General features: G+C 44.6%; 1 protein-coding gene across 1 annotated transcript in view; it reads right to left on the bottom strand.

The window, feature by feature from the left end:
* The window catches only part of LOC124798421 (farnesyl pyrophosphate synthase-like), a 262,415-nt gene that overhangs the window by 158,813 nt on the left and 83,270 nt on the right, over nt 1-20,332 (bottom strand). The window contains exons 2-3 of the mRNA XM_047261823.1: nt 18,786-18,960; nt 5,011-5,151 (exon numbers count right to left, since the gene is read on the bottom strand). Of these exons, the coding sequence (XP_047117779.1) occupies nt 5,011-5,151; nt 18,786-18,960 (316 nt within the window). The remainder of the gene's footprint in view (nt 1-5,010; nt 5,152-18,785; nt 18,961-20,332) is intronic.

Genomic DNA, 20,332 nt, shown 5'->3' with positions numbered 1-20,332 from the left:
GCGCGGCTTCCATCCCCCTCGCTGGATGTTCGAATCCTCCCTCGGGAATGGGGGTGTGTGTTGTCCTTAGTGTAAATTTAAGTTAGATTAAATAGTGTGTTAGCCCAGGGACTGATGACCTCAGCAGTTTGGTCCCATAGGAACTTACCACAAATTTCCAACAGCGAAACGCGTCTGGTTTAGTTCTCTTTAATTAAACTGCAGTAAGCTCAAGGTCGAAAACAAATAGTAACTTATTCTAGATAACTTTTCGCTTCTTGTGTTTTTCCCTGCTACCTTCAGAAGTTCAGAGTGCATTCCAGTCAACTTTTTCATGAGCTTTCTCTAAATCTACAAATGCCATAAACGTATCTTTGCCTTTCTTCAGTCCACCTTGTAAGATAAGCCATAAGGTCAGTATGGCCTCGTGTGTTCCTGTTCTTCGCCGGAACCCAAACTGATCGATATGTGCTGGTTTTTTCACTTTTCTGTAAATAATTCGGTTCAGTATTTTGTTCAATAAATTCAAATTGCTCTGAGCACTAAGCGACTTAACTTCTGAGGTCATCAGTCGCCTAGAACTTAGAACTAATTAAACCTAACTAACCTAAGAACATCACACACATCCATGCCCGAGGCAGGATTCGAACCTGCGACCGTAGCGGACGCTCGGTTCCAGACTGTAGCGCCCAGAACCGCACGGCCACTCTAGCCGGCAGTATTTTGTAACTACGACTTATAAAACTGATAGCTCGGTAATACTCACACCTGTTAGCAGGTGCCTTCTTTAGAAGCATGGGAGTATTTGGCCAGCCTGATATATTTTGTATAAAGCTAGAATAGATTTGTCATAGCTGTCTCTCCGAAGGATCTAAATAATTCTGAGAAAATTTCACCTACTCAAGGGGACTTATTTCGACTTAGGTCCTTCAGAGCTCTGTCAAATTCTTCTCTCTACTTCATTCTCTTCAAAGTAGGGTAGTTACCGTAACACACTTCAAGTGAAAACAGGGATGATGCTTTTAATGAAACCTCGGTAGTTTCCTATGCTGGCCCTCCACCCGAGCTAATGTTCCGTCTCTAACGACCTCAATATCGACGGGAAGTTAAATTCTAGCAAGGCTTCCTTCCCTTAGCTTTTGCGAAAATGAGGACCAACTTGTTTAACGTCATGGATCGGCTCCTGCTCACCATCTTTTAAGTTATTGAATTGGTCTGGGCAACATTACCTGTCTAAACGACAGCCAAGGAACAAGGGCAATTAGAAACTAAGTCTTCACAAAATACACTATCGGTCATTCCTTTTGTGTCAATCACATAGGCGAATAATGAGAGACCTGACTGAGAGTACCAGAGGACGTAGACCTATAACGCAGTCGTATAGCTGGTAATGGAAGTAAATATTTGCTAGAGAAGATCCTAAGAAGTTAAAGGAGTTCATGAAATTAGAGTCAAAGCATTTACATGTATTGCACCGACACACCGCCTTGAAGACTGTGAAAACCACTTATCTTCAATGTTATTTTCTCGTAATCTAAACTATTTTATCTTGTTTGAATCTAGTCGTAGTTACCATCTCTCTATTCTGTAGAGACACGGCATCTACATAATGGTTTGTTTACGTCTTCGTTATTTTCAAGCAATGTAATCTGTTAGCTTAAACATGTCCTACACTTCTGCTGTCGTGATGAATTGCTCTCATACACTCCTCTTTGTAATGCAAAATTCACCAGTTCAGAAAAGGCACGGCAATGTTATCACGTCACTTTTATTCTCATTTTTCGTATTCAATATATCTGCTTAATTTTTGTGGGTTTAGTCAATAACATTAGTAATAATCAACACATCTCGTTCCAGTCTGAACTACAATGGTGCGATGATCTACATAAGGCGCTCTGAAATTGAAAATCTTCTCGTATGAGTGCATTATCCAGCGTCACGCCTGTTGAATGCTTGGCACGATATTCTGGACCATTATCCAGCGTCAGGCCGGCTGAATACTTGGCACGATGTACTGGAGCATTATCCAGCGGCACGATGTTCTGGATCATTACCCAGCATCACGCCGGGTGAATACTTGGTAAGATGCACTGGTGCATTATGCAGCGCCACGCCGGCTGAATACTTTGCATGATGTTCTGGACCTCGCTGGGTATCATAGGAGTTCCCAGCTGCACAAGATTAGGTGTGCACTTGACACGGACCGCAAGACGAATAAAATGAAAAAGTACGAAGTGGCAGCATTATTTCTCCACTGGGTTCCTAACGATCTGTTCGATCACGACGTTCACACGTTGTAAGAGGGGATGGGAATTGTTCTCACTCAAAGCGTTCGCATTTTCTCGACAGTTAGTCAGTGCTAATCTCCGTGTGAACAAATTCATCCGGAGTACATTGTAGCAAGGTGAACTGCAACTCAATAAATGCAAGTTTTTGCACTTCTTGAGAATGCCTCGAAATGACAGTGTTCGTCTGCAGACAATGACGATGATTCTGGCGAACTAACTGACGAAATTGGCGCTCAATCTGAAGGCATTATGGTACGTACAAAGGCATCTCGACAAATTAGTGGTATACTTGTAACTCGAGGCGGAAACGACTTCGGCCGAACTATTACCGATGAAACACCTACGTGACCGTGTTGCACATAAACGACGTACGAATCTGGTTCAAAACAAACTTAGTGATTATTTCAGGGTTGAAATTCGCTGTTTTGCTATGGTCAACATTTTCTGCATGTCAAGGGTAACCTGGCGAACTACTATAGGGATTTTGATATGGTATTCGCTAATAGATAGACTAAGTCATGAGGAATGTTTGGGTGTATAATTTATAACTGTAGTAATGATGGGCGTGTAATATATATATATATATATATATATATATATATATATATATATATATTAATTTATGGGAATTTGGATGACAATACGTGGCAATGATGGGAGTTAAGTGCTAGTCAGTTACAGAGGATGCCGTATCTGGCGGGAAAAGCAGTAAAGTAAACGGCTGCCGCAACTCCAGAGAAAAAATTGACCAGAATCTACGTATACATCAATACATGTCTTCTCTACATGTTACGCCCCAGCCGTGTTTTTCAGCCTTTATGTGGAGGCTAATCTTAGGAACTACTGTAGAGATTTTCATACGGTATTCACTAATAGATAGATTGATCGACGGGGAAGGTTTCTGTATGCAATGTATTACTTCTAGGCCAGACAAGTCGTCCGACATAATTACTGCTGCGGAGTGGGTCCCAAGTAATGTACAATTTGTATCTTTATGTGAAAATATATATAACATGTGTGTTTAAAGCATTTTTCTTCTGACATTCCGGATTTTCGATTATCAGGATGAACTAAAGTCCCACCTAGTCCGGGTAAAGGAGGTTCCACTGCATTTATTTCCCTCCGTTGGTTCCGTACTTCAAAACACTCAGTTTAGAACCCTCTTCTGTCTGTATAGTTCTGCCTCTAAAGTCTGGCACATCTCGAACGCTACAAATAAAAACGCCACACTAAACAATAAGGACGACAAGGCTTTAACATCCCGACAACGACGAGGTCGTTAGAGAAAGTGCACAGTCTCGGACTCGATAAGTAGTTAGAAGGAATCATCCCACGTTTGCCGTAAGTGATTTAGGGAAATGCGGATAACCTGTAACTGGATGGGCGGATGCGGATTTGGGCCGTCGTCCTTCGGAACGCGAGTCCATTGTGCTTACCACCGCACCATTTCGCTCGGTCAGCAACGTCATATCGTGCTACGCCATGTCTCACTTGTAAGTTCGTTTCCCTGAACGTCGATCGTTGGTTTAGTGGGTAAGTGACAGACTGCCAATCCAAAATGTTGGGATTCGAGTTTTCCTCTTTCACCTTTCGCAATGACATCTTGATGTGAAATATGCGTAACTGGATATTGGTCCCTGTAAAACTGTTAATGTGATGTCGTCCGTCATACGACCACACCGCCGCCTGAGAGATCGACCCGACTGCGATTCTCTCGATAAACAGAACAGAAGAACGGCTGTGCTAGCCAAAGGGTACACAGCCAGTCGCAGTACTTAGTGTTCGTGTACAGTGCTGACCGTTTTTTATTTTACTACCCCTGTGAACGGCTCCGTGTTTTTGCTCATGTGTCTACTGTTTTTTGTCTACCAATATGTTTTGTTTTTCTGTGTCTTCCTTGTTTCTATTTGTACTGTCTGTGGCTGAAGCGCAGCGTAATATTGCCGCTGCCGGCCCACCTTTCGTATAAGGTGTTCAAATAACAATAAAGAAAAAAAATCGCAGTACTTATGCTCGCCGGGAGGCGTCGCTAGGCCACTTCACGTGCAGCAGGAGAGTAGTGCAGCTGTGCCAGTCTACAGTTCGTAGCCGCGCTCAGTGGTCAGCCAGCGCCGATGTTAGTTATCGTCTGCAGCTCAGCCGTTGCTGCCATCAAGTCTTTGTAGCCCATTTCCAAGTTAGTCTTCAAATTCGGCGGATTCGCCATTCAAGATTACGAGGGATTAATTCGTCACTGCAAGATTTGTGACTTGAAAATTATGTCATTCTACAGGCGCTTAGTCTAGTCGCGTCTTCATAATTGTCAACCCACAGATCATGGACTACAACAGTGTTAAGTAATAAATACTTTCTTATTTTGTACTCCTGCTAATTAATTGTGTTTACCTGTTGTAGCTACCAAGCAGTCTTGGCATAGTAGAACCCACGTTTCCACCTCCTTGGCTACCTCATGTTGATGGACTCGATTATGGTGGATGATAGAGAGCCATCAGTTGGTTCCTATAAACCTGGCTGGGTAAATCAGAAGAAAGGTCGAAGGAAGATAATAGCATACCACCTACAGTAGAGCTATTCTAGTAAATCATTGTTGTGTTCAAAATAACCTTTGGGTTCATAATCGTTTTCGCATTTTCTCCGAATGAGCGACGTACTGACTTTCCCTTGTCGAGACTGTAAATAAAGGCGCCGTGCTGGACCTACGCGTTACTTTGACCTCGAGCTGCGGCCAGTGGTCAGTACTCACCATCTCGAGCGCCCAGCCCATGATGTGCGCCAGCTCGGTGTTCCGGGACGCCAGCTCCTCGTGGCGCGCCAGCAGCCGGTAGGACAGCACGACGGCCAGTCCGCGGTTCTTCTTGCCGCCCGTCATGTTGTACTGCAGCACCTGCAACCGACCACACACGGCCTTCACTCTCCGTGCCTGCGCTGGACAACTGGATGTTGGGCGCGACCACCCGGTCGCCGGATCTGAAGTGCGGATGTTCGGCTAACAACACGTTACCGGTTGTCACCAAGCTTTAGTCATAGAAAAATAAAAATTTAAGTAATCAAGTTTTGTTTCATTGTGCGTACGTGTCTGCAATCTTGATAATCTCTGAAATCGCCGTGTCACAGTACCGCGGAGGCCTCTAGAGTCACGCGCAGGTCAACAGGGGGAGGGGGTCATAAGTATCCCACCCCTTTTAAAGCATAATAACCATGAAAACGGTCTTCAAAATGGCAAGGAATTCTAGAAAATGGTTTAACACAGGACACTTTTCGATTGCTCCCTTGAGGGCTAGCCCACATGGATGCAGTTGCGGCGCGACCGACTGCAGAGAGAATTCCAGCCAGGTGTTTGTGCCCACTCATACCTGCTGTCACCAATAAATTGGATGCAGTTCCTGGGTCCACAGGATCAACCGACAAACCACAGGAAGTTGAGGGAAGGCGACGACAGAAAGGGAAAGACTCGCCACTAAAGAGAAAGTAATAGAAACACTGACTGTCCTGACCGTATACGAAGACAGCTGAAAAAAGTATCATCCCCTTTATTTATACGTTCGCACAACCAAAGCCTGAAGACCATGTTCACAGTCGCAGCACTAAGTGAAATTCTGATAATGTCAAATGCGCACTTCGATTTTATATATTGTAAGTTATTATTCTTAAAATTGTATGCACAGCAATGTACTATGTATTACATATTTATTTCATTAAATTCAGGGTATCCTCCGAGTTAGGAAAAAAGCTAGATAATATTCGCAAAAGATATTTTTATTTCTTTACCAATAATGTTAGATCCACGCTGAAAATTAAAAAAAATGTGAAATAAAAAAAGGCAAAACCATTGAGGAAATTCTGTTGAATATCAGTAAAACAGTAAGAAAATAATACTATTCATTAATACTCTTCAAGTGGAGAAACTCTGAATAAACTTTTTCAGCTTTCGCTAATCTTCTGTTTATAAAGTTACTCACCTTACCAAGTTAATACATTTATTGCTTTATTTTATGCCTTCTATTTTTTAATATCGGTTCCCATGATTTACATATAATCTAATGTGTTTTGGAGGCTACATTTTTTGGACTGTTTGTGTGAAGTGCACCCAGTCCCAGCACTCGACTAGACGACTGTGGTAAATCTCCACAAACCATCCTCAACTAGGGCTGTAGCAGCGACTTCTAATACCCTAGGACTGGACGAATACCGTCTCCCCAGTTAGGAATCCTATTTGCCATGCTAACAACAGTACAGATTCTGTAACTTTGTGTGTGCATGCTGGTTTTCAGCGCAGAAAATCGCATTTTCTCTTTCCTGCTGTTGCATATGGGTCGTCAGACAAAGCATAGATGACCATACCTACAGAAGAAACATGGTCATTTTCTTCAGGTCTACTACAACCACCGCGCGATGTGAAACTGAACGTAGTCTTAACAAGCCACCACGGGTTTTATTCCTCGATGGACAAAAGGTAAACTACTGGTCTGATTACGTTGTACAGCAGGAGACTGATATCGGCCATGTACAACATAAACATTGTCAATGTAATGCTCGTGATCGAGCAGAAAGCGTCCCAGGAGTTGGCGTCCGCGTTGGGTGTAAAACCAGACCTTTTCCGCAGCACAATAAGGGCAAGCCTCAGAGAAAAGTTTGAGAGTCCTGTTTCGGCTCTGTTCTGAGAAGGTATGCACCCACCCTGACTGCAAGTCAGCGCAGAAACTATCGCCGCTCCAAGGAAATGGCATAATTACTCGTTATCAGCGTGATAAGCGGCCAAATCTAAATTATGTAGCTATTTTTAAAGTCACAGTATTTCCTGTCTCGCTCCGCAGTAATAAATCTACTGTTTTGTGGGACAACAACCATTCCTAGAACTCCGTGAAATCTGTAAAACAAATAAAATGTCAATGTCCCAGGTCTCAGGAGTGGGTAGCTGCTTTCTTGTGGCACCATTTGCAGGCGCCTATGCTTGAAAGGTTGTCGTCCTTTTCTTTAGGCCGGGAAGTGTTGGAAGAAAATTGATATTTTATTTTGTTTAAGATCACTGCACAGCGAAAGATATAACAATGACTGGCACTTGGCTGATGTTAGAGGAGATGACAACCTGCGACGTACTCTGACATTTTTATTAACAGATCCTCCAAAAAATTTTGTGGTTCAAAGTTGAAAGCGAGGAGAGGGTTTACACAGTCCCAGTTCAGTTACTGAATGTTTTTTAAACGTCTTTCGTCTCGTCAATATTTTTCCATAATATTGGACTTTACTCTTGTATTTACAAGACCCGAAAAATTTTCTCTAGATATTTATTTAAATAATGTTTATCAGGTCGAGATAGGTCTACTACATAGAAATGTGTGAAATTTTTATGAATAAACCTTAAAAGACTTCTAGGATATACACAATTTCATTCTACCGCCTAAAAATCACATTTTAAGAACGAAAAAGTGTTTAGCGAAAGCCCTGGCCTACGACTAAAAATACAGCTGCTCTGCAGAGCACGCAGGCATATCCAGGTTCAAGGTTGTACTTCTCAGGAGACAGTGTCATCGTTCACAATTGATCCTGTAAATTGCCTCTACGCTATATCTGTTTAGTAATTTATGCCGCGTCAAAGTATGTCGGACTGATACACAGTGACAACTTAATAAAAACTACTCAACAATTTAATACGAAGCTTATAAAACACTCGGTAACATATTCTCAGAAACATGAATCGTTAGGCTCCTCTGTCACACGGCATTAACTGTGGAGTCAAACTACTTACAAGTTTTGCAGGATGATTATTCAGATTATAAATCTGCCACGAGAGGGTGAAAAAATGTTGAAGTGCTAAAGTTGCAACTTTTGGAAAAATAACCGCAAATCATTAGTCAATCAGAGGTGGAATGTTTCGCTGATCTCTGAATAGTGACGGGAAACATGTAACGGCGCCGGCCGCTGTGGCCGAGCGTTTCTAGGCGCTTCAGTCCGGAACCACGCGGCTGCTACGGACGCAGGTTCGAATCCTGTTCGGGCATGGGTGTATGTGATGTCCTTAGGTTAGTTAGGTTTGAGTAGTTCTAAGTCTCGGGGACTGATGACCTCAGACGTTAAGTCCGATAGTGCTTAGAGCCATTTGAACCAAGCCAAACATATAACGGCGAAAGGGAAATTTTGAAAAACCAATAAAAGTAAAGTAGAAATAAAACGAAGGCTTTGTATTAGCAAAAAAACGAGATTCAATGTCAGCATGGCTTGCTCGTTTAGTTTGTCCGCAGTTCCGATAAATCAAAGAACTGGCTGTTGTCAAAACTTAACTGTAACTCCGCCGATAAATACGTTGCTGTTGTCTGTTTCTCAAAACACCTGCTATACAGGGTGTTACAAAAAGGTACGGCCAAACTTTCAGGAAACATTCCTCACACACAAAGAAAGAAAATATGTTATGTGGACATGCGTCTGGAAACGCTTACTTCCCATGTTAGAGCTCATTTTATTACTTCTCTTCAAATCACATTAATCATGGAATGGAAACACACAGCAACAGAACGTACCAGCGTGACTTCAAACACTTTGTTACAGGAAATGTTCAAAATGTCCTCCGTTAGCGAGGATACGTGCATCCACCCTCCGTCGCATGGAATCCCTGATGCGCTGATGCAGCCCTGGAGAATGGCGTATTGTATCACAGCCGTCCACAATGCGAGAACGAAGAGTCTCTACATTTGGTACCGGGGTTGCGTAGACAAGAGTTTTCAAATGCCCCCATAAATGAAAGTCAAGAGGGTTGAGGTCAGCAGAGCGTGGAGGCCATGGAATTGGTCCGCCTCTACCAATCCATCGGTCACCGAATCTGTTGTTGAGAAGCGTACGAACACTTCGACTGAAATGTGCAGGAGCTCCATCGTGCATGAACCACATGTTGTGTCGTACTTGTAAAGGCACATGTTCTAGCAGCACAGGTAGAGTATCCCGTATGAAATCATGATAACGTGCTCCATTAAGCGTTGGTGGAAGAACATGGGGCCCAATCAAGACATCATCTACAATGCCTGCCCAAACGTTCACAGAAAATCTGTGTTGATGACGTGATTGCACAATTGCGTGCGGATTCTCGTCAGCCCACACATGTTGATTGTGAAAATTTACAATTTGATCACGTTGGAATGAAGCCTCATCCGTAAAGAGAACATTTGCACTGAAATGAGGATTGACACATTGTTGGATGAACCACTCGCAGAAGTGTACCCGTGGAGGCCAATCAGCTGCTAATAGTGCCTGCAAACGCTGTACATGGTACGTAAACAACTGGTTCTCCCGTAGCACTCCCCATACAGTGACGTGGTCAACGTTACCTCATAGAGCAGCAACTTCTCTGACGCTGACATTAGGGTTATCATCAACTGCACGAAGAATTGCCTCGTCCATTGCAGGTGTCCTCGTCGTTCTAGGTCTTCCCCAGTCGCGAGTCATAGGCTGGAATGTTCCGTGCTCCCTAAGACGCCGATCAATTGCTTCGAACGTCTTCCTATCGGGACACCTTCGTTCTGGAAATCTGTCTCGATACAAACGTACCGCGCCACGGCTATTGCCCCGTGCTAATCCATACATCAAATGGGCATCTGCCAACTCCGCATTTGTAAACATTGCACTGACTGCAAAACCACGTTCGTGATGAACACTAACCTGTTGATGCTACGTACTGATGTGCTTGATGCTAGTACTGTAGAGCAAGAGTCGCATGTCAACACAAGCACCGAAGTCAACATTACCCTTCTTCAATTGGGCCAACTGGCGGTGAATCGAGGAAGTACAGTACATACTGACGAAACTAAAATGAGCTCTAACATGGAAATTAAGCGTTTCTGGTCACATGTCCATATAACATCTTTTCTTTATTTGTGTGTGAGGAATGTTTCCTGAAAGTTCGGCCGTACCTTTTTGTAACACCCTGTATATCCGTCAGATATTGACAATATCAGTCTGGTAAGACTAACTGACTGCATGATCTAAATGTAGAGAAAAATAAAGTTGTGCACATTTATTTCTGTATTACACAATCTCAATATAAAAGAACAGCACACCCCCGCGGAACACAATGGAGCGTAAATGATTAGTTTCGCGTTGTTATACTTGATTAATAAAAGTATACTGCATTACAAAGCGATCATAAATTGAAATATTTCACAGTGCATAGCTGCATGTAATACAAAACTGAAGCTGGTCTCTAGAATTACAGAGAGATATAACAAGACAATGCAATAGATAATTTAGTCAAGTTAAATACTCTTACAACAGTGCAAAACACGTCCTACGCAAACAGTTATTCATATAAAGTTGCACATTTCATTAAACTAGGAAAAAAAGAAAAAGAAACGTGACAGTAATACTAATGTTTACGAAAACAATATGAGGTGATTGAATGGAGAGAGAGCATACGTTCAGAAGCCAGTAAACAGCGTAATGTCCTTTAATTCGTTGGTAGATTATTGGGAAACTACAGTTTTTCTCCGTCAATGCTTTTTGCAGTCAGTGGTACGACTCAGAATAGTACTCTACACTGTGAAATCCACATCATATTGTCGGATTATATTAATATGGACACAGAGCGTACACAGAGAAGGGCAGTACGAGTCTCATATGCTTGTTTTACTTTCTTATGGGAGACACACAGACACACACAAACTTGCGAATAATAGAAAGTGACTGATTTTAGAAGAAATAAGCCTTATGTCTATCAGAAATCAATTATCAAAATTTCAGACAAGTCCTTTCACTGAAGAAGCCGCTGAAGCAGGACCTAAGGAAAGATAGTGCTACTAACAGATTGCAGCGAGGAGTACAAGCAGTTATTCCTCCCGCATTCCTTCCGTGTATGTAATTTGACGAAACAATATGACACGATACAAGAAAGTACCTTCCATGATTTTACGAGTGCAGAAGTGTAAAATACCGTAATATGTTACAATAGTTACAAAATAGGCCTAAATGATTACACGCAGGAACATTGATATAGTTGCAGTTCAATCAGAACAAACACATTTTTTAGGGATTTGAGGATAGCAACTAATTTCTTCCCGTTCTCTAGTTGGTTCGAGTACATCACAGCAGACAGTTACAACACTGGTTTCCAAAACTAAAAAAAAGGTTACGAAAATAATGATAAGTCTAATGTAGGAATCTGATGAAACAAATAAAACTGGGAAATAAAATTCCTGACAGGAAATATTTAAACCTAAAATATACTCGAAATGTAATGGGTGGGTACGTTAGTTTGATATACCTCAATTCATAACCGTGATAAAATCGAATAACAATAATGCACTTACAGCAATATAGTCTGAAGCGCCAAAGAAACTGGTATAGGCATGCGTATTCAAATACAGAGATATGTAAACAGACAGAATACAGCACTGCGCTCGGTAACGCCTATGTAAGACAACAAGTGTCTGGCGCAGTTGTTAGATCGTTTACCGCTGTTACAATGGTACGTCATCAAGATTTAAGTGAGTTTGAACGTGGTGTTATGGTCGACACGAGCGATGGGACACAGGATCTCCGGAGTAGCGACGAAGTGGCAATTTTCCAGTACGATCATTTCACGATTGTACCGGGCATATCAGGAATCGCGTACAACATCAAATCTCCGACATCGCTGCGGCCGGAAAAAGATTCTGCAAGAACGGGACCAACGACGACTTAAGAGGATCGTTCAACGTGATGGAAGTGCAACCCTTCCGCAAACTGCTGCAGATTTCGATGCTTGGCCATCAACAACTGTTAGCATGTGAACCATTTAACGAAACATCATCGTTATGGGCTTTCCGAGCCACTCGTATACCCTTGATGATTACACGACACAAACCTTTACACCTCGCCTGTGCCCGTCAACACCGACGTTGGATTGTTGATGACTGAAAATACGTTGCCTGGTCGGACGAGTCTCGTTTCAAATTGTATCGAGCGGATGAACTTGTACGGGTATGGGGTCAACCTCACGAATCCATGGACCCTGCATGTCAACAGAGAACTGTTCAAGCTGGTGGAGGCTCTGTAATGGTGTGGAACACTCTTCTGAGTTTAAACACTTCCGCTGCCCACCAAACACTCCCGACATGAACATTACTGAGCATATCTGGGATGCCTTGCAACGTGCTGTTCAGAAGAGATCTCCACACCCTCGTACTCTTACGGATTTATGGACAGCCGTGCAGGATTCATGGTGTCAATTCCCTCCAGCACTACTTCAGGTATTAGTCGAGTTCATACTACGTTCTGTTGCGGCACTTCTGCGTACTTGTGGGGGCCCTACACGATATTAGGCAGGTATACCAGTTGCTTTGGCTCTTCAGTGCGTGACACAGTTAAATATCGTTCCTATGTCCTCCATAGGAGACGAATGCTATTTATTTACGAAGTTACTAGCAGCATGACAGGGGGATGGGGATCCATAACGTGAGATCGGGCTGTCCAATTCGTGATCACTGTGAGGTCGACCACTGACATCTTCTGGAATGAATCATCCCTTACTGCAATATAATGACGTACATAAGCTTGCAGGATTTCATCTCAGTAGGCCTTTGTAGTCACAGATCCACATTATAAAAAACCTGAACTGGCCGTCCAGCAACTTTTATACCAAACCAAACTAAGTCACAGCTTCGTCCAAAACAAAACGATTCTAGGGTCTCACAAAATCGAAACATTCCTTCTGTGGATACATACTGCCTTCCTGAACCCTTCTACAAAGCATACGATACGACATTTAACAGAAACAATTAAGTTTTTCGCAGAATCGGCATCGCCCAGGCCACGGAAGGGTGGCATCGTGGTCCTACAGCCTTGCAATGCATAACAGCAGCCGGCCGGTGTGGCCAAGCGGTTAAAGGCGCTACAGTCTGGAACCGCGTGGCCGCTACGGTCGCAGGTTCGAATCCTGCCTCGGGCATGGATGTGTGTGATGTCCTTAGGTTAGTTACGTTTAAGTAGTTCTAAGTTCTAGGGGACTGATGACCTTAGAAGTTAAGTCCCATAGTGCTCAGAGCCATTTTTTTGCATAACAGCAAGTACTGTACACACATGCAGGTCATAATACTTCATCGTGCTTGCCAGAAGTTTCTCCGTGAAAACTGATATGGACAGCTGTCCAGATTTAGGTTACCTGTAGTTTCCCTAAGTCAGTAAGATAAATGCTAGGACGGTTCCAATAAACTTCCATATCCTTGTCCATTCTGAGCTTGTGACCTCGTCATCGATAGGACTTGAAATTGTAGTCTCGGTTCATCCTTCTTGACATTTATTTATTATGTAATCATTTATCAAGTTCGATGGGACCATACAGCCAAAGCAACTTGATCATGGAATGAGGCAATACATAATTTACAGAATGATGATCACAAAATTTATAAATGTAAAATGTTATATCCAAGCTGTTCGCCTCTAGCACAGCTAAACGCGCTACAGGGGCGATTGAAAAGTTGCCTGCTCTATGGCTCCGTAGGCGACACTCCGTTGGCAGACCCAGATGACTAAAGTACAGTAGGCAAGGCATAGCCAATACACGCCGGTCTGTTATGAAGTAGAACTCCAGCCGCCACCATGGAAACACTGCGTCGCTAGCTTCGCCCAGAGAGGCGTCAGTTGGACACCAGCAGTGCGCACATCCCTGACAGTGCCGCAACTGGGAGCACTACGTCGCTCCCGCGAATCACATGCTACCCAAGCCTCAAGCAGATATCACTCAGTCGGGCCTGTCTTTAGGACGTCGTCCTGGCGCTCTTCGGCAGTTCAGTTTGCTGAGCCACTACCAGCGGTTCCGATGCAGAGTGACCACCTGGATCTAAGATCTAAATGGTTAGCACACTGGAGTCGCATTCGGGAGGGAAATTTTAAACCCGCGTCCGGCCATCCTGATTTAGGTTTTCTGAGATTTCCCTAAATCGCTTCAGGTAAATGCCGGGATGGTTCCTTTGAAAGGACACGGCCGGTTTCCTTCCCCATTCTTCCCTAATACGTGCTCGTACTCCGCATCTAACGACCTCATTGTCGTCGGGACGTTAAACTCTAATCTCCTCCTCCACCACCAGGATCTACACCACATGGTTTCACTAGCAGCCCGACTTCGAGGATACCGCACCACAGCCATTACGCGCGGCCAGCTGTCGTTGAGGGAACTTTGCCTCCTCGGACTTGGCCTGCCATGGGCTAGGTGCTGTATGGAACTTACAAGTGAATGGTCAGACTTGTCATGCCAAAGTAGGTTACTGATATTTTTTACTACTGTTAGTTAACTGTGAAAATGGTCCGCACGCGGCACTTTATCTGTTGACATCAACTGTAAGTTACATAAACAAAAATCACGAAAACGGCTGTTTTTCTTGCTTGGCACTTTCACCCCTGGAAATCGCGAATGGCGAGCTGTTGGTGTGGTGTGCTGGTCGAGAATTGTGGCCAGGCCGTCTTAACGCAGGTTTCACTAACGAGGAATATTGTTACAAGATTTTGGTACAAAGAGAAACTAATATACATTTCCTTGTGATGCACCGTCTTTTAATTTCAGTTACGTATTCCGAAACTTATTGTCCTGACGCTAGTTCATGTTGTGAAAGATGTTCTGTACATCTGCATCTGTACTCCGCAAGCCACTTTACGGCGAACATTCAGTCTGCCGTCACAGGTGATGGCGAAACTGTAAATGTTTTGCTGCTTGCTATGGAGATATACAACCATGGAGATAAAAAAAAGGGGGGTGGCACTATAGACTTACACTGTACATTCGGTAAGGGTGTACCATCTAGCGGTAATTCAGTGTACTTGTAACACTTCAGCACCCCCCCCCCCCCTTTCGTTTGCACTTTACATCAGCCCAGTCAAATTCAAATGTCCTCCCTGTTTGTTGGGACTGTGACATTGGAAGAGCGCATTCGGCTTCTTACTTCTCAGATGTGAAGTGAACCACTGAAGTGAACTATTTTTGAGTTGACTAAGCCCATAATGTCCCAACTTGTGCTAAAGTACTGCCCGGTCCTCACAGTCAAATGGCAATTACATGCTCTGCAACACTTAAGGACGAGATATGTAAAGTAACATAACATATTAACAATAAGGTGGAAATGAAATAAAATGCACCAGCATGTTGCCAAAAGTCTGCCAGTCGTGTACAGAAAGTTGGACGTAGCAATGCGTGAGGTCAGCCTGACTATCGCGCTAAAAGGGGCTGGCTATGCAACACGAGGCACTTGAAGGCACGGTTTCCGTCAATCAGTGATCAGTTACGGTGCAATGTCGCGCTGTTCTTCATTACAGCATGGCCTGGATGACATCACACAGTGAGAAATCATCGGGAAACGGGAAGAAGACGCTGTATGACGAATGTAGCCCAGGAGTTTGGTATTGCTCACAGCGCCGGCCGGTGTGGCCGAGTGGTTCTAGGCGCTACAGTCTGGAACCGCGCGACCGCTACGGTCGCAGGGTCGAATCCTGCTTCGGGCATGGATGTGTGTGATGTACTTAGGTTAGTTAGGTTTAAGTAGTTCTAAGTTCTAGGGGACTGATGACCTCAGAAGTTAAGTCCCAGCTCACAGCATTGCTTAACGTGCATGTGGAGCGCCCATAACCACAGGCACTGCTGCCCGAAGGAGAGGGGGTGGCCGACCACGGTCAACTACAGCAGCAGACGTTGGCTATACTCTACACCACGCAATAAGGGACACATGTCAAGCAGAGGGTGCAATTGTAACCACATTTAAAAGGACTGCAAGGCATGCTGTCTCACGCTCGACAGTGGTGCGGCGACTGCATAGCGGTGTGTCTTTACCCGCTGACTAGTACGTTGTGTTCAGTTGACAACTAGACGTCGGCGGTACCGTTTGCGATGGTATCAAGAACGCGAGGGCTGGGCAAACGAGGAGTGGAATGAGAGCAGGTTCGGTCTGTGTACGATACTGGACGTGTCCTCGTATGGCGAGAGGTGGGAACCGGTTATGCGCCCAGGAAGATTGTCGTTTTGGTGGTCCAGGTGTTATGGTTTCGGGGAACATAATGTTGCATGCGTGTATGACCTCCAATCCTTTGAACACGGCACACTCACAAGTCAACGTTACTGTGACGCTGTACTCCTATGTGACGTAACTCTTTTCAGGGGTACTTTCAGCCATAATTTCATTTCTAATGACGACAATGCTCGATCGCATCGAATAGCACAGGTGGAGGAGCTCTTGGAATGGAAGGATGTTCGGCAAATAGACTGTTCTGTTCGTCCCGCGGAGCAGGGGTGGGCTGCTTTGGGGAGGTGAATTGCAGCACATCCACATGCACCAACGACCATCCGGAAGTCGTCACTCGCGCTGATGGAAGGATGGAACGCCCTGCCACGAGAATACTTTACTAGCCTTGTGGCCAGCATGGGAGCGCGTTGCAGAGCATGCACTGCTGTCAGACATGATCACTCAGCTTGTTAACAACCATGTCCTGACTTTTGTGATGTACAGTGGGTCACCATAAATTGCAGTGACTTCAGTGCACTTACTGTGTTTGAATAAAAGTGTCATTTCTGTTCGTCTCATTCCGTATTTCTTTCAATTATCTTTTGTACTATACTATAGCAGTTCTGTCTACACTGACGGAAAAATCGCAACACCAACAAGGAGCTATGCGATATAAATGAAAGTTGTTAGGCGTATTTCTACATTTGAAAGATGATTTCTGTTCCAGTTTCGCGCCAGTCGAATAAGAGTGGCGCTAGTAGCGCCAGTGGCGCTACTATGAAGATGCAAATACACACTGTAACGGTCATGAGCGCTATTTGCCTTTGAAATTGGACGTGGTCGTTGATACTGGTCACGAATTGCTATAAGGTGATAAAGATGCCATTATGAACAGCTCACTGAATTTGAACGAGATCGTCTAACAGAGCTACGAGAAACTGGATGTCTCTTTAGCGATATTTCAGAGAGACTTGGCAGGAATGTAGCCACTGTACACGATTACTGGCAGCGTTGGTCACGGGAAGTTACAGTCGCAATAACATCGGTCTCCGGACGACCACCTGGCACTACCGAGATGGAAGACCATCGTGTTCAGCGTATGGCTCTGGCGCATCGTACTGCGTCTGCAGCAGCAATTTGATCAGTCTTTGGCACCACAGTGACACAACCAGCTGCTACAAATCGGTTACTTCAAGGACAGCTCCGAGCAGACGCCCTGTAGCATGCTCTCCATTGACCCCAAACCAGCGCCATTTTCGACTTCAGTGATGTTAAGCGAAAGCTCACTGGGGGACTGGGTGGAGGTCTGTTATATGTTTTCTGACGAAAGCCGATTCTGCCTCGGTGCCAGTGATGGCCGTGTGTTGGTTAGAAAGAAGCCATTTGAGGGCCTGCAATTAACCTTTCTGCATGACCCGCCAGGGCAGCCGAGAGCGCTAACACACTGCTTCCTGGACTCGAGTAGGCGCGCCGGCCCCGGATCGAAGCCGCCCGGCGGATTAACGACGAGGGCCGGTGTGCCGGCCAGCCTGGATGTGGTTTTTAGGCGGTCTTCTCGCTAGGCGAATACCGGGCTGGTCCCCACGTTCCACCTCAGTTACACATTTGAAACACGTTCGCACTATTTCACGATTTACACTAGATGCACACAGCTGGGGTACACTGATTCCATCCCTGGGGGTACACGGTGGCGGCAAGAAGGGCATCCGGCCACCCCTGAAACTCACCTTACCATATCCGTTGTAACCACGCCGACCCTGCGATCGCTGCGAGACATTGGCGTAAATGAAAGAAAGAAAGAAAGAAAGAAAGAAAAAAAATCAACCTTTCTGCATATTAGATACACTTGACCTATACCCTAAGTTATGGTCTAGAGAGCGATTTCCTATGACAGCAGGAGCACTCTCATGGTTATCCCACGCATCCTGACCGCAAATTTGTACATCAGTCTGATGATTCGATCTGTCGTACTGCCACTCATAAACAGCATTCCATGGGGTGTTTCCCAACAGGATACTGCTGCTGTAGCCGAACATGCTCCACAGACTCTTGACATGGTGTCTTGGCCTTCTCGATCACAAGATCTGTCTCCAGTCATAGAGGACATCAGCAGTCGACAACTCTAGCATCATCAACAACCGTATATGTACTGACCGATGAAATGTAACAGACATGTAACTCCATCCCACAAACAGACATCTGGCACCTGTACAACACAATGCATGCATGTTTGGGTGCCTGCTTGCATCATTCTGGCGGTTACACCGATTAGTAATGTACCAGCGTTTCACATTGCAATGACTTATCTCGCGCATACATTAACCTGTGATCTTGCAATGATGATCACTTAAATATGTTAGCTATATAAATGTATTCCCGAAATTTAATTGCTCTACATTAATTATTTTTTGGTGCTGCGATTTTTTTCGTCTGTGTATGAATGATCCAAGTTTCATCGAGTTATGTTGGCAGTGACACATCATGTGAAAGCTACTCTCGTCCTTAAGTTTTGCACACCACTGCAGATTGCAAATAATTCAAAACTGATGTAAAAACGACCCAGGAGGCTGACCTTGGCGAAGCGCTTGGTGGCGGAGGGGGCGTCGAGGTGCCGGCCAGTCTCGGTCAGGTCCCTGACGACGTCTGGGAAGACCCTGTTGAACTCGAGCACGTCCTCCTTGCTGGCCGCCGTGTCCAGCGCAGCCGGCGCCACGCGCCGCCCCAGCGCCGAGCTGGCCAGCCAGTTGCTGCAACACACGACGCCGCACACGCTCACACTGGCGTACCCACACAGCTGCACGGCGGGACGGCTTTCAGAAGATAGCAACAGGCACTTGGCATGGGAGGAAGGAAAGTTAGAGATACGTAGCTGTACAGAGATTGTTCAAAATCAAGTTACATAAAATAAACTAGATGTACCTGTACTGCCAGGTGCCTGGACCCTAAATATGTCAACAGATACTAGACGTGACCTATAATGCGTCACTTTGCTCAATACAAATATGATCAGGGACAACTAATTATTGCTACTGGATAATGAGAACAATACAAGGTGAGACCTTAACTTTTCCCGGCGAACTAAATGTTCAAATAACTTACGGGTTTGCTGCCGGATGACGTCGTCGACCACCGCCGATATGTCGACGGGAGCACACCCTGCCATTCTCAAGGCACAAATGTAAGGAGGAATAAATGTGCAAGGAAATTTAATACCTCGGTTCACAGAGGAGAAACAACGAAGATATCACACACAGAACAAGTGTCAACACAAACAAAGATAACCAACTACAGAAATATCGATAGTGACTACTAATCAACAGGAGAGGTAGCACTAATTCTGTCCATCTGTTTTTTGATGAGAGACAGAGCCGGATTCCAAGCAGCATTTAAACAAAATCCACCATCTCTGTTAATAAGGTTGCTTGGTATTTTGATTTCAACTGCTTCCTTAATAACACTATCCCAATAAAGAAGCAGTTGAAATCAAACTATCAAGCAACCTTATTAACAGAGATGGTGGATTTTGTTTAAATGCTGCTTGGAATCCGGCTCTGTCTCTCATCAAAAAACAGAGGGACAGAATTAGTGCTACTTCTCCTGTTGATTAATAGTCACTATCGATATTTCTGATGTTGGTTATCTTTGTTTGTGTTGACACTTGTTCTGTGTGTGGTATCTTCCTTGTTTCTCCTCTGTGGCTAAAAATGGTTCAAATGGCTCTGAGCACTATGGGACTTAACAGCTGTGGTCATCAGTCCCCTAGAACTTAGAACTACTTAAACCTAACTAACCTAAGGACATCACACACATCCATGCCCGAGGCAGGATTCGAACCTGCGACCGTAGAAGTCGCGCGGTTCCGGACTGCGCGCCTAGAACCGCGAGACCACCGTGGCCGGCCTCTCCTCTGTGAACCGAGGGATTAAATTTCCTTACTCATTTCTTCCTCCTTGCATTTGCGCTTTGAGAATGGCAGGGTGTGCTCCTGTCGAAATATCGGCGGTGGTCGACGACGTCACCGGCAGCAAACCCGTAAGTTATTTGAACACAATACAAGGTGTTTCGAAAGATTCATCGATTTCACGAGATTGTTGTTGTTGTTGTTGTTGTGGTCTTCAG

Source organism: Schistocerca piceifrons, chromosome 5 (genome assembly GCF_021461385.2).
Source record: "Schistocerca piceifrons isolate TAMUIC-IGC-003096 chromosome 5, iqSchPice1.1, whole genome shotgun sequence".
NCBI classification, from domain to species: domain Eukaryota; kingdom Metazoa; phylum Arthropoda; class Insecta; order Orthoptera; family Acrididae; genus Schistocerca; species Schistocerca piceifrons.
Note: the sequence above shows the minus strand (reverse complement) of the source record. Positions and strands in the feature narration are given on the sequence as shown.